The sequence below is a fragment of the Galeopterus variegatus genome, unplaced genomic scaffold (genome assembly GCF_000696425.1).
Source record: "Galeopterus variegatus unplaced genomic scaffold, G_variegatus-3.0.2 Scaffold4328, whole genome shotgun sequence".
In the NCBI taxonomy this organism is placed as follows: Eukaryota; Metazoa; Chordata; class Mammalia; order Dermoptera; family Cynocephalidae; genus Galeopterus; species Galeopterus variegatus.
This window is the reverse complement of record NW_007730439.1, coordinates 77,707-101,344: the sequence shown is the minus strand read 5'-3', so window position 1 is coordinate 101,344 and position 23,638 is coordinate 77,707. Positions and strand designations below refer to the sequence as shown.

Below are 23,638 nucleotides of genomic sequence, written 5' to 3'. Positions count from 1 at the left end.
TATTTTTCAGTGGGGCATATGGGTGAGCCTTCACTGGCATGTCAACTAATAAATCAGTCAAAATGGGAATGTTAATTTATGACAACTTGTATAAATCTTTCTAAGAAAAAAAATACCAGTACTTTCTGGACATACCAAAACAAACAAACAAAAAAAGAAAAAATATATAAATAAATCTGCTGGTCACATACACATAATCAGTATCCTATATGACACACAAAAAGCACCCCTGCTTCAGTTTTTGGTGTGTACCTTTGATTATTGCTCTTTTCAATCTACAAGAGCTTGACTCACAGAGTTGGATTTGTCTTGGGATACCACATTCCCATGAGGATAGTCCTCAGGAGACCAAAAAAATTGTCGAAACAAGTGAAAAAGCAAACATTGCAACACTTCTCTAAAGTTTTCCCATTTTCTGATCTGAGTGGCTATGCTGGGCAGCTAAATGGAGTCAGTTCCTCTGTTGGTCTGTCCCCAAATTCAAGGATACTAAATAAAGTGTCCTCTTAGTGATCCAGTGCTCATGTACCTTAAATGAAGACAAAAATCCAAGAAGAAAATTCCTGTAGTCTCGATTGTATTTTGCATATTTTTAATTTAATAGGCTGTTATTTCTTGGTTTAAACATTAGACTTTTAAAATTTTTGCCCCGTGAAATATATCTTCCAAGAGCCCTGCTCTTTTCTATCTCTCTTACTCAGAGAATATAGCAGAATTACCTGGATTTACACTTATCACCTACTCTTTCCTATTTTTTATTTCCCCATTGTTTGTTTATTCCCCCATTTTGTCATTCCCCCATTGTTTGTTTATTCCCTATTATTTGTTTGGTATTTCCAAATACCAACTATAAAAGATTTCATAGATTAAAAATACAATGGTTAAGATAATACAATTTCATTTAATATTTCATTTATTTCATTTTTAAGTTCTTTTCAATTTAAAGCATGATGGATTTGGGTGGAAAAAACCCAGAATACCTAAAATGATCAAAAAGGTAAAATTTATTTTTGTGAGAAGAAACTCAAGGTCCTGCACTCCCTTAAGCCAGTAGAAAAATGCTTACAGTTGAGCTCGCAGCATTTTTTTTACACAGACTTGCCTCTACCGACTTAAAATGAATTATTGTCTGAAACCTCTGAAGGAAACTTACTAGAGTGTCTCTTTGAGTTATAATTTAATTCAAATTTTATCACTGAGTTATTGTAATTAATTCAAATTTCATCAGCATCTTTGACCTACCAGATTACTTAAATGAGATATACTTGAAAATGACACACTTCTGTTTTGTCTATGGCAAAACTAAAATAAATAAAAATAAAGTCAGGTTTACTGGCTCTTTGAGCAAATTTGCTATTTCTAAGTTTTAAACATGAAGATGTAAACTGATTACAATCCCAAATTAGAGCTGGCCTACACACATTTTCAAATAGAGTAATTTCCTTAGTTTAACATTAACTTACAATTCCCAGAAGGAAATTACTTGCTTTCAAGATAAAATGTGTATTTTTACAAAGAGAAATTAGCTTTTTGGTTTTCATATAGTATAATAATCTTATAATGATCAGTTTTTTTGAAAAGCATACGTCATGAAATTTTTGTACGTGTTTATATTCTTTAGCATACAACTATTATCTTGTCACTATGTTAAGAAGTTAACAAACAAGGAAAAAATAAAAATTATCATTTAATAAGATTTAAATAGGAAATAATTTTCTTATTGCCTTAAAAATAACCTTTTAAAACATAACTAAGAAAGTTTGTCCAGATCTACTTATAATTATTGTAGGTATTTTTAACAGAAGTCCATGAAATTTTCATATTGCCATTCATAGCAATATGTAATTAATCAGAGATTAATACAAGTCCTCAGGCTTTATAAAAAATAATATTTTTACTGACATCAATTTTATTATTTTAAAATTGCTATCATTTCTAGTTTGGCCAGCAGAAATTAGATCCAAAACAAACAAAAAGCCTAGAATTTTTTTTTTAATTTTATTGCTCTCACCTTGATATTTTGGAGAAACCAAGAAATCATTTTTCTTTCTGCAGAGCAATAGTCTTTTTATTTTTCTCTGTTATTTTGTGAAGCACTAAAGAAAACAAAACAATAGAAATCAGACAGGAAAATAGTAGAGTTTTGGAAGAGTTATTATTTTCTAAATGTAATTATCTCCAAAGTCTTTACTCCTTTGCCCTCTCCCCAGACTCCCTACTATCCCTGCACTGAACATCCATGCATAGAATTTTCACTGAATTTTGAAGTGTTAATTCAGCTCAACTGAAGTAAGAAACTTAAGGAGATCGTGTCTATTGCATTTGAAAAGAATGCACACACATAGGAAAGAAATAAGGAAACAAACAAACAAACAAACAAAAAAAAACGAATTTTCACTGAATTTTGAAGTGTTAATTCAGCTCAACTGAAGTAAGAAACTTAAGGAGATGGTGTCTATTGCATTTGAAAAGAATGCACACACATAGGAAAGAAATAAGGAAACAAACAAACAAACAAACAAAAAAAAACCAAAGAAACACTGCAGAAACTAATAATAAGTACACAAAGTACACAAGAGTATTTATTACATTTTGCAAGCACTTTGTTCTACATTTCAAAAACGCCACCATCAAGCTGTTGGCACATTTATGTACAAAACAGATTAATTGTAATGCCTGCTACAAAGCACTCTGTGAGAATACAAACTCTAATACCTGAAATAAAAGCCAAAAGTGTCAACATCATTACATAAGTTTAAAAGACAGTTTTAAAAATCATCACAAACTGTTAAGACACAGAACTGAAACACTATAATATACAATTTAAAGAAGCCCATTAACACTTTTGCTGAACATCTGAAATACTGCATATTATCAGAAAAATGTTGAACCAGGAAGATAATCTAATTGTAAAAAAAGAAGCAAAACGAACCCCAAATTAATTAAATCATACTACAGAATGCATAATCATGCCACAGATAACCCTAGTAATATTCCCCTACCTACTACAAGAACTTGTAAAATTACTGATGATGCATGACTAGTCAGTGTACAAAGATTGTTTCACTCAATAGATTTTATTAGAAATGCAGTTACACTGAGAAAGGATTTCACAATGGTCAAATCAGTGCACAATACTACCTAGTTTTATACACTGACAAAAATGTCTTGTCAGGCTACATCATTTTAAAAGACACTTTACAGCATTCTTGTAGCATTAGAAATAATCAAAAGAAGAGAGTCAAAGTTAAAACAAACACCAAATTTGGTCCAATAATACTGATTGCTTTTTTTTATTCCTTTGATACAGGTACTTCTTATAAATGAATATGAATGAACATTCGGTTAAAATGACTTACTTGAAATAAAAACACGAATATATCACTACACTATCAAACAATACATTCTATAGTGGCCTCTGACCACACTTCAGAAAACACTACAGGTAAACCAACATAGATTGGAAGGCTGCAAGCAAAGCTATTATATTAATGGAAGCCTTTTCAAACATATCATACATATTTTAGGAATAGTTTTACAGAGGTGCAATCCATTAAAACTTTTAAAGTAGGCAAAACAACTTCTGAGGGGTTAGTGTGCTTATTTTTAATATACCACCTTCATAAAGGTAATTAATTTTCCACATTAGCATATTAAAAGTTCCAATCCAGCCACTGCTTAAATCACAAAGAGATCATTCTCCAATAGTCCACAGTATTTCCATTAAATTGTCTCTATACTAAACTTTAAAAGGTAAAACTGGTGTCAAAATCTTTAAAAGGCAACTAGCCATGCATTAGCATTACTGTTTCTACATGCTCACAACATAAACATGAGTAATCAGAGAGAAAAACCTTTTAAGTACATCAAGAAAAAATACAATGTTAACAAAGATAAGAAGCACTTTTTTTTTTTTAAACCTACTCTTACAAATTTAGAAATTGCACCTTAGATTGATGAGAACGTTAACCAGGGCCTATAGTAACGTGGCCACTGGTCTTCAGACAAGATTTCCGTATTTCAAGAAGAGTCCTCATGATGTCATCTGTGTCTAATGTTCATAATGTACAATGGTCCCTTTGAAGGTTACCTGTAGTTAAACTAGTTACCGAAATCAAAACTAAAAAGTATAAAAAGCTATTTTCTTTTCAAAACATAAGAAATAATGCAAAAGGTATTATGTATAACTCATGCGAAGTGGTTAAAAATCAAACAAATCTTTGCATTTGGCAATGTTAGTATCTTAGATATTACAGAACTATTAAATGAGTTTGAGAATTTTTTTTTTTTAAAAAAGGCTGGATAGGAGCTTGTAGAAGAGATCTGATTACACCAATTTAACAAATTAGGAAATTAAGTGCTAAACAACAAAGAATTGTATTCGGGTGATTCTTAAGTCACCCCACACGCCATTGATGAGAAGCACTTTCATTTTGTTTTTCCAAGGTTGCATGGTTGGATGGCCCTTAGTTAAACACCAATGCATTCCAATGGTACAAATGACAGGAAGACTTATGTGTACGCATTGAGCCGCTCTTTGGAGCGAGTAGAATGAATGTCATGCAGCTCTTGTTCCTCCTTCGACTTGATGTCCTCGTATTTCTGCATCCGGCAGGCGTCTTTCACGTAGGCCCAGTTGGCAGACAGAACCATAAGGTAGTGAACCTAATCAGAGACAAAAATAATTTATACTGGAAGTCAGTGTCTTCATTACACCTTGCTATCAGGAAAGAAATATTCCAACTATATACTTACATAGAAAATGTTCACATGTAAAATAGAATCAAAATTTATTTCTGTGGTAATAGGGACAAGATAAATAAAATATATTCCTCACTCTTCCAATGACATGATACCATATTCTAAAACCATTTCTTTCAGTATCTCTTTTTCTTTTTCTTTTTCAATTCTGAAATAATTCAAGACTGATTCTTAATCTTTGTGTGATGTTTTCTGTCCATTCTGCCGTCATTTGCCCAAGCAGTAAGACTATGCATTTCATGTTTCCTGCATCTGTGCTTTATAACCCATGATCAAACATTTTCTCATATAAAATTTGTGTCCGATTGACTTGAATTAATTGAAGGGTATGTTGCCTCACTGTACAATATAAAGAAGGATTATGGAAAAAACCAAAAACAGGTTTGTGGATTTAATTATCAAGTTAATTTTCCATACAATGAATTTTATAGTTTCCTTTAGACTACAAACTACAAGAGCAGTACTGTGTCGTATGGATCTTGCATATTTATATACACTCACAATTACTAGAATAGTGCCATGTTCAAAAAGGAAGCTCCTGATCTGTCTTGAGTAATGAAATTACTCAAGAAATAAGGCTCCTGGTTTGAGTTGAATTGACTTGGCAATGAGGCCACTTATTTGCTTTTCTTTCTTTTCTTCCCTCTTGGTCCAGAGGAGAGAGAAAGCAGTTTCCACATGGTGGATTTTGATGGGTAAATAGGAAGAAAAACTAAGTTGTCACTCGTTTACTTTCCATGAGTTTTAAAGGGTGGGCAATATTTTTTACACAACATTTAGAAAAATTGAATACTAAAATTTTAATATTTAGCAGAGAGTACTTTGAATAACAGAATGCAGGCTCATTCTAGAAAAATACAGAGTGACATAAAGAATATAGTGAATATTGTGCCATATTCAGGTTGCCAACAGGTAGTAAAAAACAAAACAAAACAACAAAAAAACCAGATACAAGGATATAGGAAAAAAGATGTATATTATTATAAAATAGTTATTTTCAGAATGTTCTATTTCCTCTGAAATTTTGCATTTAGTTTAATGGAAACTGTAAGCCACCTGGAAGCAGGGGCTGTGAGTTATATTTGTGCACTATGGTATTTATATCATTGGCCAGAACATGTTGATGCTTCCTGAGGGCATATTTTAGCATTAATTATAGGTTCAGAGTGTAAGGCTTATTGTTCTATTTTGATTTCTCCCATAAATCAGACAACATGATCTTATTAAGCATCTCACATTCAGAAACAAAATTCCTATGTAGAGGTTTATAGTCACTATATCTAAAATGTTGAGCAATGTTTAAATTAACATTAGTGCATTAGCATTGCCTCATTATTCTTATTTTTGGTTTTTACAAGGGATAAAAACACTCTTATTTATTAGAAAGTGTTCCTTTTACCAACACATTAGACAATGTATTGGCGCCATAAGGAAATGAATTAAGTAAATCCAAATTAGTTCATCATTTTTACATACTGAATTGGCTAAAACAATTGTGAGGTAACTGGAAACTTCTAGAGTTCTATACTACTTATCTTTTAGAATACAAAACTAAGGACTGCAGACCTTGGTTACAAAAGCTATTACTGATGTTCAGAGTCCTTGTTCACAGTTGATATTTGGCATTTCAGTGAGCAAACTGGAACTCATGAGATACAAAGGATGAGACAGGATCTGGCACATAGTAGGTCCACCAAACTCTGTAAAAGCTTCATGTGTGGAAAGAGGATTTTAAGGATTTGTTCTTAATATTTCTATAGAAATTTTATATGGATATAAAAGACATAACTTGAAACTACTGAGGTTTATTTTCTAAAAAATAAATTAATCCTTTTTTTATGTGACTGGATATAGTGTTTTTATGTTTTTAGTTAAGAAGAAAAATGAATAATGAAAATTAAGGAATTAGATTAGTCAGGATATTACACTGATATATACATATATGTGACAGAAATAATTTTCATATTAATACTAATCTAATAACTAAAATCTTAATGAATTACTTATTTTTTATTAATGTTATCAATGTTGAGTGTTTTAATCCTTAAACTGATTACCGAATATTCTTCCTATTGTAATGATAATATTTCTTAGGGTTAAGCCTTGTTTTTCACTTATTTATTTGAATTGTCTCCCCTTCTTCTTTTACTGACAAAATAAATATTTCCCATGGACCTCAGACATTAGAGATAAATTATCATCTTTATAAGCAGATAGCTTTGTGATTTCAATTGAAAAAAAAAAACAAAACAGCATCAGAGCTTCAAGGTCTTACCATAGCAATAACTGCTGCCCCAGCTCCAGCAAGTGCCACAATAAACAAGTGGAAGGTCATGTTCAACTGCAACAAAAACCACAGAGATCCAAAACATGGGTCAGAGTTACAAGCAGAAGAGAGGTCAGGACTGCTACTGTCTTATGAATGAGACTTTGTACATTTTTAACAAAAGTGAGCCTGTGATAAATCACTTATCAATCAAAAAACATTACTACACTCTCTTTTCTCCTGAAAAGTACTTAAACCCTTGCAACCACATCATTTTAATGTAATTAAAGATGAGACTGTGATTAATATTGATAGTATTCTTTAAAATTATAATAATGTAAGGCTATGCTATGTCTTTAAATACAACTTTATAATTTTTAACCTTCATTAAAATGAGTTTCTAGAAAATTTGAAATGTTTATTATGATTTGTGTTGAGATATGCAGAGCATTTCATTCATATTTATTCTTTGCTCTCTATATATAACACCACTACAAGTAAAATTGCCTCCAAAAGAAAAGTGAAAATTCTCTATAGATTAATTGTAATATAGTCTTCAAATAACAAAATGAATGATAAAATTTTGACAAAATTAAAACTTGTAAAAACACTCACCTCAGTAGATTCACACATTCTCAAGAAATTCTCAGAGACAGTGCAAATTTTCTTTTCCTCTCCAATTGTTACAATCCCTACAACATGTAGAAAATTGCAGTTTAGCATTATAAATGTTTTCAAGAGCTCTGAGAGAGAAAAAGAAACTTTTTTTCTGATTAAATCCAAACAAGTTTCATTTTATATTTTGTTATGTTATGATGAAAAAATTCCTCCTCAGCTTTCACTGTGGATAATAACTGTGCATAGAATTATGAATACAATATACAAAACCATTTAGCCCTCCAACATTTTAAAACATTTTCAATCTGAATTCAACTGAATCTAACCACCAAAATTTTCAGGTTCAATTATAGCTTGTTCATTGGTTTGTTCATAGAATTATGAATACAATATACAAAACCATTTAGCCCTCCAACATTTTAAAACATTTTCAACCTGAATTCAACTGAATCTAACCACCAAAATTTTCAGGTTCAATTATAGCTTGTTCATTGGTTTGTTACATAAATGTGATGATGTAGGCACCACAATTATTTTGGTAACTATGCCCCAAACTATGCTGAAGTCAGGATCTAAATTTGTTCAGGTGGTACAATGCTTCTGTTAGTTCATAAAGGCATATTGCACAAAGGAGTGCTTTCTCTTCTGCTAATATTGAAAACAATGTTATTTAGTTATGGGAAATTAAAAGTTGCCATTTTAATGTTCATATTTTAATGTTCAAATGTTTAATGCCATTTTCATAGTTACCCTTGCTCCAGTCAGTTCATTGACGAACTATACCATAATCTCCTGGGGAACTCTCAAAAATATGTATTTGTAGACTCCAGCACAAAGCTGTTAGATGGGAATCTGTGATAGTTAGGTCTGGTGCACTGTATTTTTAAAAATAAGCACAGAGGTGATTTATTGCCATAGCTCTAGATATCATTTTAGAGAATAGAACTAATCAAGTTCACCCTATAATGGCTCTTTAATTTTTTTTTTTTCTTTTCTTTTTTTTTTTTTTTTGAGAACTACTGAAGTGTTAAACACATATAAGCATGAAAGAAATAAACATTCCAAGCTTGGGGCAGTCTGATACCTAAGCTTTTAGCATTCACTGCTTTTTATTTCATTTTAATATGTATATCTAACTTAGTGTAAAAAATAATCTACTTGCAGTACAACAAATGCAAAGATCTGTCTCCATAACCTTTCCTTTCTGCCAAGATGGTTGGAAGAGGAAAAAAAATGTATTCGCCCATGAGATTATTTGTCTAATAAACCACCATGATTGAGAAAGCTTACTAGTCAAGATTATCTTTCTCCAAACTGATCCATTACAGATTTCACTTATGTGATGTAGATATGTTGTACATCATTTCCTTACCCATCTCTCAATTCACATTTGCAGCAAAACTCCTAGAAAATATGGCCTATGCTCATTGTCTGCAATTCCTTTCCTTTCATTTCCACCTAAACTCTCTCAAGTCAGATTTTGCCCCAACCCTCCATGAACATTTTTCTTATAAAGGTCACCAATGACCTCCAAAGATTAATTCTCAGCTCTTATTTTCTTGCCAGTAGTATTTCAGCAATATTGGAGACAATTGATAACCCTGCCTCTTCCTTCATGATTTCTTCACTTGGTTTCTAAGACCTACAGTGTTCTGTTTCTGTCTTTCTATTCTCACTGGCTCCTACTTCACAGAATCCTCATCTGGTTCCTCTTCTCTACAGCCTCTTAAGTTGGAGCATCCCAGTGTTTAGTCCTCAGCCATCTAGTCTCAAAGATTTAAATATTGTCAACAACTAGATCTACCTAGACAGCCCCTACTTGTCTGCTAAAACCAGGATACATATGTCCAATTTCTTATCTGACAACTTTATTGGGATTCCGAATAAGCATTTAAAAGTCAGCATCTTCAAAACTGAACTTCTGGTCTTCTCCCTTACCTGCCACACTGTCAAGCAAACTCTTACTGTAGCCTTTCCCATCTCTCCTGATAAATCAATCTTCCCAGAAAAAAAAAAAAAAAAAAAAAAAAAAATTCCTCCTTGAATCCTCTTTTTCTCTGAAAGCCCACTTCTAGCTACCTCCCTTGCTACTCTCCTGAACCAATAATATCTCCACTAATATCTGGCTGCTGGATTACTACAATAGTTTGTTAACTGTCCTCCCTGCTTCTACACTTGTTACAGTCTTTTCTCCATAGAACAGCCACAGTGATCCTTCTGTAAGTCAGATCATGTACCTCTTCTGCCAAAATCCTTTAATGACTCTCTATTTCCCTCAGAATACAAGCCCCAAAGTTATAATTCATCATCCCTCATCATGATTGTATGTTCCATGAGCTCTCAGACTTCGTTTCAATCTATTCTCCCTACTTTCTTATTCTACTTCAGCCACAGTGTCTTCCCTGTTGTTTCCTGAAGATCCCAGGCATGGTATTGCCGTGGTAATTTTGCACTGCATCTTCTCTCCAACAAGAATATTGCCATGGCTAAGTCCCTCCTGTCCTTCAAATCCCAGCTACTCAGTGAAGCCTTCCTCCATCATTCTTTTAAATATTGTGACCCAACCCTCCCACCCAGTGCTCCTGATGCTGTATGTATGAGAGGCCTCCAAAAAATTTATGGAAAGATTTTTATTAGCTTTCAATTCCATTTTTCCATGAACTTTTTGAAGTACCTTCATAAAAAAAATTCCTCTTTGAATCCTCTTTTTCTCATATATGTCTACACATATATAATGAAGTTTTTGTGATATGTATACCATATACCACAAATATGCATATATATTCCAAATTAATTCTAGTTTATAAATTAGTGTATGAATAATATGAAGCTATAGAAAAGTGCCTGTGTAAGATAAGCTGCAATGCAAATTTGAAAATCTGATCAGTTTGATTCTTTTGTATCTGTCGCTGAATGGCCAAATTTAACCAAAATTTAAGTAAATTATTCAAATGTATATCAATGTTTCTAAGTATTGAATATATTTATGTATTTATTTACTAGCTATGGAAAAGTTTTTAGCTAAAATATGCAAATGGCATTTCCACTTTCTTTCTTTTAATTGTAACCTAATTGATTGTACATATTTGTGGGCTACAGAGTTGACTATCAATATTTGTGTACAATATGTGATGATTGAATCAGAATAGTTGGCATATTGGTCTTTACAAAATGTGCTCATTCTTTGTGTCCATTAACCAATTTTTCCCTAACTCCTCTTTTCCTCTCCCTTTCCCTCCTCTAATAACCACAGTTCTGTTCTCTCCTTTTGAAAGTTCAACATATTATTATCTTCTTCTTTCCTTCCTTCCTTTGCTACCACTCATGAGTAAGAACATGCAGTATTTCTCCTTCTGTGCCTGGCTTATTTCACTCAACATAATTTTCTCCAGTTGCTGCAAATGACAGAATTTCATTTTTTTTTATAGCCAAATACTATTCCATTGTGTATTTATACCACATTTTCTTTATCCAGTTATCCATCAGTGGACATTTAGGTTGGTTCCATATCTTGGCTATTATTTACTATAGAACTACTATACAATCCAGCATCTCCTTTTGAAAGTTCAACATATTATTATCTTCTTCTTTCCTTCCTTCCTTTGCTACCACTTATGAGTAAGAACATGCAGTATTTTTCCTTCTGTGCCTGGCTTATTTCACTCAACATAATTTTCTCCAGTTGCTGCCAATGACAGAATTTCATTTTTTTTTATAGCCAAATACTATTCCATTGTGTATTTATACCACATTTTCTTTATCCAGTAATCCATCAGTGGACATTTAGGTTGGTTCCATATCTTGGCTATTATTTACTATAGAACTACTATACCATCCAGCTATCCCACTACTGGCTAGATGCCCAAAGGAATGTAAATCATCATGTCAAAGGGAAAACCTGCTTTCCATGTTAATCACAGCTCTATTGACATTTTCAGTTTCTTTTTATTTTTGGCAGCCAGCTGGTGTGGGGATCTGAACCTGTGATCTTGGTGTTATAACACTGCACTCTAACCAACTAAGCAAACTGGCCACTCCAACATTTCCAGTTTCTTAAAAGCAATTAGGAGAAAAGGCAAGTAACCAGTAAGGACTGGACAAGAGAAGCATCAAGAACTCACTGTGAGAAGAGTCAGGAGAGAGAACAGTGAGGAATCGCATTAGAGTTGCAGTCACAGGCTTTTTCTATAATTCTTTATATCTTTCAAGCTGGCTAAACCGAAGCAATATGTTTCCAGCTTTGTAAGAATTGGTTGTGCCCCAAATATAAAAAAACTTCAGAGAAAATTATATATAATATATGTACACAGTTACTATTGCTTTCATCACTAAGGCAATAAAAACCTTTTGGTGGTTACTGGACAATTGAAGCACCACTCCTAGGGGTGTAAATTCTTATCAAGGAAGTTGTGAAAGTTGGGGGTAAGCAGAATGAATAGATAATTATGACACTTTATTTATATATTTATGATTCTTTATAAGGTGATAGAAATTTTAAAAAATTATAAAATATAAGTGTTTACATTCGAATGACTTAGCATTTACATTACTCGTTTTAAAAATGATAATATTCCTGCAGTCTTTTATAGCTTCTAGGGACCACCCACATTCCTGGACATTTCTCCATCTTCAAAGCCAACAATATTGGATCTTTCCATAATACATCCCCCTCTGACTGAATCTTCCCTTATGATTCTTCCATTTATAAGGACACTTGTTGAGTATATTGGGCCAATCTGGCTAAGCCAGGATAATGACCCTATATTAAGGTCAGGTGACTGGCAACCTTAATTGCATCTGTAACTTTAATTTCCCTTTGGCATGCCATCTAGCATAGGAAAACCTACACAGAAAAAAATACAGCCAAGATTTTTACCAAATAATAGGATTATGGATAGTTTTCATTTCTTCTTTTTTTCTGTCCAAATTGTTTAATGAGTTTGTCCTCTTTATAATAGAAAAAAGAAAATGAAAAATGAAAAAAATAATTTGTCAAATAACTTCTTGACTTATTTAGCAGAAATGAATATAGTTCAGTAATTAGCAATGATACACAGCTAAACATACAAATGATTTCCTGTTAACAGTATATGCATCTAGTTTCTGTGCAAACATGAAACGTCCTTTTGAATGGAGTGGACGTAGATCTAAAGTGCTGTATATTTCCATTCTAACTCTGTTGTCTGTTATATCTTGGACAAATAATGCAATATTCCTAGAGAAAGCATGACAAGCCAGGTCCATGATCTAAGTGTTTGTCAAACTTTATTTTATTTTATGTTGTCATAGCAATTGTTTCCTTTCAAAATTGAGCAGTGCTGGAAAATAATAGATGCTCATTAAATACTTGTTGAAAAGTGTGAACAAATAAGTGAAACGAAACTCCACCGAGGAGTGTTTTCTGGAAACCAGATAAAAACAAGCTGTTCTGGCTAACAAGTAGAGGTGTGTTCTGGATAAAGAAGCCCCACCTACTTTGAACCACTTTCTTTCCATAGCTGGCCCTGAGGTAGTTTCAACAAATCTGCAGGCTGGGATGGAGCAGTTTGAAATCTTGGATCTAGATGATATTATGGGGACCAGTTTTAATATTTTATGACACAAATTTCCTAGGATAAACACCTAATACATCCAATGTCATTAAATCACAGTACATACAATTGCAGGATAACAGAAATTATAATAAACCATTAAAAATGCAAGTAAAATTATTTCATGATGTGTTTTGAAATACAGCAAATCCTAATATGATAAGCCATCTTTAAATTCTTCAACTATATCAAGTGATGGCTCCTCTTACCATTAAATCTGTTGGAAATGTATATGTTTATTACATGCATGAGAATGAACAGTGAGATGCATGCCTCTACTAAGCAGGTATGACAGCCATTACATGCTGAGAGTTCTCCCTAGCTAGTTTAAAGACCTCAGCCTCTTCTACGATAAAAGATACCATCTATATGCTAATAAGACAACTTTGCAAGGTAACAGAAATTACTTCAAAGTATACTCTTACCTATTCAATTACCTTTTTGGTGAACTTCAGTAAACTCTGTACTGACCATAATACAGTTTTTGAGGAGTGTCTCTTTTCTGATTCCACATGATCATAATGTGCTTGTGTATATACATTCAGGATTCTTAATAGAAACACATTATCTGGAGAGCAAATAAGTACCACGCAGCAATAGATTTTATATTAAGGGCTAAACAGAAAGCCATAATAGCTGATGTAAAGGTTGTATGATATCTGAAAAGTGACTTCTCTTTCTTCCACATCTACATAAGTAGTGTTACATTTGGATGGATCTTCATGACTATGTGGTAAGGCTCAAAGAACAGCTTTAACCATATATTTATGCTTTACATTTATTTTGGCACTCTTTTTTAAAAACGACAGGGGCGATAACTAATGAGATTGAAATGGTTTTTTTTGACTTTGAGTTGATGCTGTAATGGTATGAAACCTTTGGACCTTGGGGTGGGGTGAATGTACTTTGGCAGTCAGAGGGTGGACTGTGGTAGACAGAAAATAGACCACCAAAGATGTTCACATCCAAATCCCTGGGACCTGTGAATGTGTTACAGTGCAAAGGGAATTAAGGCTGCAAAAGAACTGTCAAGAAGATGCAATGTGGCTGGCTTTGACAGAAGAGGAACTGCCATCATGATAAAGTGAATGTATTAGATCACAAAAACAGTAAACGACAAGTTTGAAAAACAAAAAAATTTGTTTCCTATTACTGCTGTCACAGATTGCCACAAATTTAGTGGCTTAAAACAACACAAATTTATTGTCTTAAGCTCTGAAAGTCACAGGGGTCATCAGGGCTACACTCCTTCTGGAGGCTCTAGAAGGAAAATCAGTTTCCTTTCCTTTTCCAGCTTCTACAGGGGACCCACATTCCTTGGCTCTTGGTCCCTTTTCTTCATCTTCAAAGCCGAGCAACACTGCATCTTTCTGTGCCTTTTTCCCATAGTCCATCTCCCTCTGATTGACTCTTCTGTACTGTCTCTTTCTTCCACTTTTAAGGACGCTTGCACTTGCATTGGGCTCATCTGGCTAACACAGGATAATCTCCCTATTTTAAGGTCAGTCGACTAGCAAACTTAATTCTATCTGTAACCTTAATTCCCTTTTAACATGTAACCTCACATATTTATAGATTCCAGGAAATATAATTTGTACATCTGTGAAGGAACATCATTCCGTCTACTGTAAATATAGTGATAGTTTACTTAAAAAAGTTTTTTAAAAACTCTTTTTATAAAAATTTTATTTGAAGAAATGTTGAGCAGAAAAGAACTGAACCAAGATTCAGTACACTCGCCTTCTTATTCCAGCATGGCCTGCTAGGTACCAATATCTCTGGAAATTTATTTCATCTGTTAGAATTTCTTTTAGACCAGACAGTTGGATTGGTGAATAATAAAGTCCATTTATAAAATTCTATGATTCTAAGACACATTCTGTGTTTAATGTCATAGGGGATCATATATATTCGGAAGTATAGATCTCAATATATTAAGAAAAATTAGGTTAATTTGGGTATTATAAGCACACTTGAATACATTAAGAATTAACAGAAGTTTTTTGTTAAAAAGAAAAAAAAGAGGTGAAAATATTAAAAAGAGGATCTACTCATCTTTTCCGGAGGATTATCTTTCCTCTCCTTTAGAAATCAAAGTTGGAGAAAACTTAAAAAGTAATCTGCTAGAATTTCCCAATATTTGTTAGTCTAAAGTATTGCTTTGATAAGAGCAAAGACTTTATAATCACCCACTTCACCTATTCTTATTTATCACACCATAAGAAGTGAAATGTTCCCAATCAGAAGCATGTATTTTTGAAAACACAGACATTCACATTATAGAGACCTCAGCCCTCATCTATTGCAGTTGACACTTTCCTAAGAGAAGTGAGGCNATTTGTTAGTCTAAAGTATTGCTTTGATAAGAGCAAAGACTTTATAATCACCCACTTCACCAATTCTTATTTATCACACCATAAGAAGTGAAATGTTCCCAATCAGAAGCATGTATTTTTGAAAACATAGACATTCACATTATAGAGACCTCAGCCCTCATCTATTGCAGTTGACACTTTCCTAAGAGAAGTGAGGTTCTGAGAGTAGGGTTAACAGATTTAATAATAAAGATAACCTCACTGTGCCTCAGTTAAATTTGAATTTCAGATAATAAAACAAATAATTTTAGTATAAGTATGTCCCATACAGTATTTGGGACCACACATGTACTGGAAAAATTTGCTTGTTTATCTGAAATTCTAATTGAACTAGGTGGCCTGTATTTTATCTGGTAACCCTATCTGAGAAGCTAGACACATCTTTTCCAATTTGAACTTTTAGGATCAGCAGAATAAAAGGAAGATTACTACTGAGGGAGGGGACTGAAGCCAGAGCCACAAGTTTCTACGCTGCTGTCTGCAGTGACCTCTAGTGGCAGTTGCTGGGGTTTCCTTTTCCTGTGTTTAAAAGGGACTTGATTACAAGAGTGAAACTTTTGCAATGGAAGATTCCTCTTGCCAAGAACTTCACCCATAGAGCATAGCACCTTGCTTTTCATTTAGATCAGACTACAGGGGGCTTGAGGACTTTGTCTGACAGGATGGTGGGTGGTCCACTGTTCTGGAATACTCAGCTAGTTGGCCATAGAATAGTTTTATTGTACCCTATAGTCTAGCTATAATATACCCACATAGCTACAAGGCCTTCAAATATCATCTAGTAAAAAGTTTCCTACTTTTCTTAAGTATGAAGAAACCTCATTAGAGAAAAAACATGAGTGTCCCCAGATGTTAATAGGTTGGCTTTTAATATCTGTTCAATAAAAAAAAAAATTAAAAAATCCATTTGCAAATGTGGAGTTGCATATCTTTTATAAATTCTGTACCTCCTATTTTTTTACAAATCATGAAAAAGAATCTCAAATAGGTGAACTGACATTAGACTCTAACTTTCCACATTTCTAGTTCAGTACTTGTTTCCATATGAGAGGCAGTTGTCTTATGAGTAAGAACAGACTCTGCAGCTGGGCTGCCTGGGTTTGAATTCTAGCTCTGTCAGTTACTAGCTGTGTTAACTTAGACAAGTCATTTAACTTCACTGTACCTCAGTTTTGTCATCTCTAAAGAAGCTAATAGTACTTCCCACCATATAGAGTTGTTAATTTAGTTTCTATAAGGTACTTAGAATAAGGTCTATACAAGGTAAGCCCACGCATATATGAGTAACTATTATTATTTACCAGAGGTTTTAGCCCTAAATAAAAATAATCAATGAGAACTGCTGACTTATTTACCTTATTTAGCATTCTTTGATTTCATTACTGTTAAGTGCTAAGTTTTTTGTTTTCTGTTTCTTTCCTATTTCAGAAAAAAACAAAGTGTGCCTTTCTTAGTTGGTCTTCACACTAGACTTCACAATTTGTCCAGTCTATTATTGGAGAATGAAAGTAGGATGCAGACATCACATTGAGCACAAAAGAGCAAAGGAATCAGGAAAGGGAACCAATACCAGGAAATGCAATCTGACAGCCCATTCAAATATGCATGTGTATATGTATACATGAGTGAAATCAACTTCCACTCACCCTTGAAATACTACTTATTTAAATTTAAAAAGGAATGTCTTAAAAATGAGTACTCTGATAAACATCTCTGTGGTAGAAGAGGTCATGATGATTCCAAAGTGATTTAAAATATTTTAGAGGCAGTTACTTAGGTAAAAGAATATGGGTGGTGTTTTACAGTTAGAGATCCAATATCCACCTACCAAACTGACGAAGGTCCAAGCAGAGATTTGCTCCCTCCACGAGTGTGGTGTTCCGGCAGATGGTCCACAGATTGAAGTACATGTAAACTGGCAGCGAGGTGAAAGCCGTGACTCCCAGCCAGGCCAACATGAAGAGGTATGTCAGCATAATAAACTGCAACAGAGGAAAAATGGACAGAGAAAACATATCATCCAGGGGACAAGAAGAATTTTGTATTCAGTCTGCAAAGCTCAACATAAAAGGTTTTTAAGGCTATCATCCATAAATCATTATCACAAGACTGTTAGGGTTGCAGGGTGGGAAGTTGAGACACGGTGAATACAATAGGTCAAGTGAATAAACCTGCTGGAAAATCGCATCTTGGAAGAGGTTCTGATGAACAAAGGAAAAAATAATCTACCTGCATTTTAATACCTGTTTCGTTCATGTTTTTATCTTAAAAATCTCACCACAGATTTTCTTTTAGGCTTTAGAAAATATCCACTTGTATATTTAAGAGGGGATTCTGCAAAATGGGGAATTTTACTGTGAAAAATTACAAATGAGTTAAAAGTTTATTAATAAATTTATCTCACACTCAAACTGGCTCCACTTCATATCATAAATAGTTAAGCTACTTAACTTTGTTTATAATTAACATTATAATATGGTGATTCTCAAATCATATTAGTAGATAATGATATTAGCCTGTACTTACACTCCTTTTTAATATTTTTTGTCAACTTTAAATCTGTCTTTCATGTATGTTAATTTTACTATTGCTACAGAAACATACTAAAATATTATTTTAATTTTGAAAACAAAGATTTTACTTATTTCAGAAAGATTTTTAATATTTATAAAGTGTACTGAAAGGCTGTTCGTTATCCCAGGTAGAGCATGGATTTACATGAATTTTTATTTTAAGCATGGCATAGATGCTGGATAAAGACATATAGATGCATGAATGAGTAGAGGAATGATGGACAATACATGGAAAAACGTTTGAAATGTAGCCCTTGGACACCAAAAGCTGTTTCTATAGATATTTGGTTCTTCTGACCTTCAGGAGCACTCTTCCAGAAGACCTGAATAGAAGCAGTACTGTATTCTGGCTTACCTGTAACATCTCAAGTAGTCACATTTTCAATGGCAGCACAGCATATAGTAAATATACTGAATGAAACCAAATCTCTTGTTCAACCCTATTAATTACTTGGTGATGAGTTATAGCTGGACTGTACCCCATGATTTAAGTGAAATTCAAACAAGTCTAACTTATTTAACAACACTCATATACTAAAAATAGCACTTTTGAAAGAGTAGTAAAATTGATGTCAATGTCATGATAAACCTTATGTTCCAATATTAAAGTCATATTGTGATTAATATAGACATTTTATTGGGATTAAGAATTGAAAGGAAGGGCCAGCCCGGTGGCGCACTGCTACAGTGCGCTGCTGGGAGCGCAGTGGTGCTCCTGCCGAGGGTTCAGATCCCACATACAGACCGGTTCCCGCTCACTGGCTGAGCGAGGTGTGGGCGCAACACCGAGGTTTGCTATCCCATTGCCGGTCCCGGTCTGGTCCGGGCGCGACACTGAGGGTTGCGATCCGTTGCCGGACACGAAAAAAGACAAAAAGGAAAAAAAAAAAAAAAAAAGAAAGGAAATTACATAAGAAATATGAAGAGAGGCAGTATAGAAAGCCAATGAGACCTGAGATCTGATCCTTCTCCTATAAGTTGTGAAATGTCACCATACTTCAGAAACCCAGAATATAATTAAACACATGCTTTATAGTAATACTGTTTCATCTTATCTCAAATCTGACTTCCTATTGGTCTCTACTTTGAAATGCTAGTGGGTAGAGAATTTGATGAGCCAATATCTGTCCCAACACTGTCTTTAAGCTATGATTTGGCAGACATATTTTAACCTAATACATCCAACATGAAACAAAACCTGGTCTAAAAATATTAGCAAATAGAATTTGCTGAATATTAAGTTATTTAAATCAGTGAAGGAATGGGAGTAAATATCCTTAAAAAGGTTATTTATTCTTCTAGTAGAATTATTAAAGTTTATATCACTTTTAGAATTATTTAATCTCACCAACAAATACTTCCTAAGGACTTATATGCATAAATATCACCAGTAGGACTTCAGTCCTGTAGAGCAATACCACTTCCTCCTTATTTTACTGACCAAGAGAATAAAAACATGCCATGTGGAAATATGGACAATATTTGTTCTTGAAACACACTTGAGTTTTACAGTAAACATTTTGCTTGTCTCTATCAAAGAGAAAGGACAACATTTTTTGTGTAGTCTCTACCCTTTCTCCTTTCTGGAACGTAAAGGATATCACTATGAGGGTACTTCAAAAAAAAAAAAAAAGATTCCAGGAACTTTTTGAAGTACCCTGGTAGATGAAACTCACTAGGTGGTGTGGGGTCAGTTCAGAATTCTTCCCCTCTCAGAGCCCTGCCTACCTTATATCACACCATTCTTTACATACCCTATCTAGGTGAGAAAGATCTGCTAAACCTCAAAGCATTGATAAGCCTAATACAAGTGGCAATACCCATTCACCTCTAACATTAATAAGCTGTATGATATGATGCAAGTCATTTTATATATTCTGCCATTTGAGTCTAATATGTAAGAAGTCGAAATCTATTTATTTAACAAGCACTGACATGCCACTGGCTATCACCCTAACCTAAATGTCACATTTACTTAGTAATAAAAGGGTTCTTATGGCATATTGATTAACAGGCCTTTGTGATGGTTTGAATCTAGGCCTCTCTTTTACTTCTGTTTCTGCCTATGTGAAATGGGAACAACTCTAAACTGACCTCACATGTTCGAGTGAGGCTAAAATAAGATAGTACATGAAAAGCATTTAGTGTAGACCTGGCACCGAAGAGGCCCTGATAAAATACTAGCTATTTTTATTACTGATAATATTATTGTGATAACTACTCCTACTACTATGTACATGTTTTGCCTGAATAAGACTACCTAGAATAATGAAATTAGATTTCATTTCAAGTGTGGAGAAATTAAAAGAATGAGAAGTTCTTAAGTCTGGGAGAGTTATTCAAAGTGAACTCTCCATCAAGAAGAAAGGCTCCCTCCTCCCACCACCAGACACACCACCAACACCACGGGGCCCATCAGAGCCCTGAGGCATGGAGTTAGGGACTGGACCCCCTCCCACAACCAGGCACACCACCATTGCCACCACCAACTAGGTAAAGAGCATGCCAAAAACGTCACCTTCATGTGGGTGGCCCACCACAGCCACCACAATAACCACAGCTGCCACAAAAGCAGCCAGACACCACAACCACTGTGCAGATGGTCCGCCAGCCTCTGGAGTGCATTGACACAAAGAGAGTCACCAACAGAGACCAAAGAATAGAAGAGGATGTCTCTCTCTACAAAGCCCATTCCAGAGTGACAGAAGAAGCATCTGCTCTACAATAATATTGGGGGACCTGACACACCTCTCAGCATTGGACAGATCATCTAGGCAACAAATCAACGGAGGAACCATGACTCTTTTCTTCTCTCTGAAGGAGAGAAGAAATCTAGGGTTATGCGGGGGGAGAAGGAGAGACTGGACAATGGGCTTAAAGAATAAGTATGGTTTGTAACAATATATATGCTAGTAATATTGATTTGATCAACAAATGTCATCATTGAACCCCCAAAATATGTATAATCAATTATGATTCAATAAAATTTTTTTACAAAAAAGAAAGGCTCTAGAAATTCTTGGAAACCACCATAAAAGTGAAGAAATTCTATTAATAGAACTCCTTTGGGGGATAAAAAGCCTTCTTTATGAACATATTTATTGTTTGCAATTGTGGATCTCAAGGCTAATGTATAGTCTCAAGAACAATAACCATGATATGGCAGCCTGAAGCAAATTGCTTTAGAAAACTAAAAGCAACTCTCAAGTCCATTGGAGAGTAATAAACAAGCATTTGGTTACATCCATCTTGTTTTTAGTTCTTTGTGGTCTGGGGGGATTTTTAAAAAAATAAGTAGGGGAAGCACGGAGAATTTTTAGGGCAGTGAAACTACTCTGCAGGATACTATAATGGTGGACACATGTCATTATACATTTGGAAAAACTGATAGAATGTGGGAAAAAGTTCATGGAGAAAGCATATTATAAAAAAAGAAAAAAAAACAAAAAATACTATGTATGGATTGCAAAAATGTTTTGCACAAAATAAACTGGTACTAACTTATTATAACATGTTTGAACAATATCCAGTCTGAGGCATTAAGGGTCAGATAATGCTTTGAAAAGAAGCCCTATCAGAGCAACATGAATTTTGATAAAATTTAAGAAAGAACAAACATCATATTGTTGGTGGAGTTTGGGTGGAAGAATGGTAAAATCATTGATGCTTTACAAAAAGTCTATGAGGACAATGCCCCAAAGAAATCAAATGGATTACTAGTTTTAGGAAGGGATAAGAAGATCTTGAAGATGAAGCTAACAACAGCAGAACATCTACATCAATTTGGAATAAAAATAATTAATCTTGTTTGTTCCCTAATTGAAAAGGACTGACAATTAACAGCAGAAAAAATAGCCAGCACCACAGACATCTCAACCAGTTCGATTTATGCAACTCTGACTGAAAAATTACAGTTGAGTAAACTTTTCACTCAATGGGTACCAAAACTGTTGCACCCAGATCAGCTGCAGACAAAAGAGCTTTCAATGGAAATTTTAAATAAGAGGGATCAAGATCCTGAATCATTTCTTCAAAGAACTGTAACAGGAGATAAAATATGTCTTTATCAGTACAATCCTGAAGACAAAGCACAATCAAAACCATGGCTACCAAGAGCTGGAAGTGATCCATTCAAAGCAAGAGCAGACCAATCAAGAGCAAAGGTCATAGCAACAGTTTTTTTGGATGCTCAAGGCATTTTGTTTGTGACATTCTGGAGGATGAATGAATGATAACATATGCTCATTATGAGAATGTTTGGAGAAAGTAAGCCAAATCTTTAGCAGAAAAATGCCCAGGAAAGCCTTAGCAGAGTCCTTCTCCACAGCAATGCTCCTGCTCATTCCTCTAATCAAACAAGGACCATGTTGCAAGAATTTCAATGGGAAATCATTAGGCACCCATCTTACAGTCCTAATTTGGCTCCTTCTGACTTTGTTTCATAATCTTAAAAATCCTTAAAGGACACCCATTTTTCTTTACTAAATAATGTAAAAAAGACTGCATTGATCTGGTCAAATTCTCAGGATCAAAAGCATCTTGGACTTGATGGAGCTTATACTGAGAAATAAAGTTTATATTTTTTATTTTAATCTTTTAATTCCATTTTCCATGGAGGTCCCCTTATACAATAATGAGAGCAAACCCTAATGTAAACTACAAACTTTGGATGATAATGATGTGTCAGTGTAGGTTCATGGATCATAACAACTATAACACACTGGTGGGGATGTTGATTGTGGAGAGGCTATCATGTGTGGAGGAAATGGGGTAGCTGGAAAACCTCTCTACTTTCTGCTCAATTTTCCTATAAACACAAAACTGCTCTAAAAAATAAAGGCTATTTATATCAAAACAAGATTTGAGGGATTTATTCATGAGCATATGTGAATTGTTAATATTATGATCTAAATTTTCACTGTGTGGTTGGGCTAGTATAATTCTCCAGCATCATCATGAAATTATTACAAACTTCAATCTCAGTTGTTAAAGATGATTTCATGAAAATTTAAAAAAATTCGTGAAATAACATCAGTTTCCTACCCTGGACTGCAGGGATAAAACTACAGAGATTTTTCAGACACTGTACATAAGGGCTGAAAAGATGTTACTTTAGATATAGAGGTATAAAATTTTAGAAACCTTTTTTAAAGAGCAAAATAAAAATATTAGGTCATTAAAATAACAACCACAGTATTACAGTGCATTGTCAGTTTGCAGAAAGTAAGAAGGAAGGGAGGGAGGGAGGGAGGGAGGAAGGAAGGAAGGAAAGACAGACTGACCATAATAAAATGTTGAACTTTCAGAAGCAAAGAAGAAACCAATAGTTGCTAAAGGTGGGAAAGGGGGAGGGGGCGGGGGGGTTGGGAGTAATTGGGTAAGGGTTGCCAAGAATAATTATGATTTGTAATGATGAACGTTAATGATATTGGTTTGATCATCACATACTGTACA

At 34.1% G+C, this 23,638-nt stretch overlaps 1 protein-coding gene across 1 annotated transcript in view; it reads right to left on the bottom strand.

The window, feature by feature from the left end:
• Positions 1-2,550: 2,550 nt before the first annotated feature.
• GPM6A (glycoprotein M6A) overlaps positions 2,551-23,638 on the bottom strand; it is a 58,631-nt gene continuing 37,543 nt past the window's right edge. The window contains exons 3-6 of the mRNA XM_008587270.1: positions 17,440-17,593; positions 7,643-7,719; positions 7,037-7,102; positions 2,551-4,665 (exon numbers count right to left, since the gene is read on the bottom strand). Coding sequence (XP_008585492.1) covers positions 4,513-4,665; positions 7,037-7,102; positions 7,643-7,719; positions 17,440-17,593 — 450 coding nt within the window. The 3' untranslated portion in view covers positions 2,551-4,512. The remainder of the gene's footprint in view (positions 4,666-7,036; positions 7,103-7,642; positions 7,720-17,439; positions 17,594-23,638) is intronic.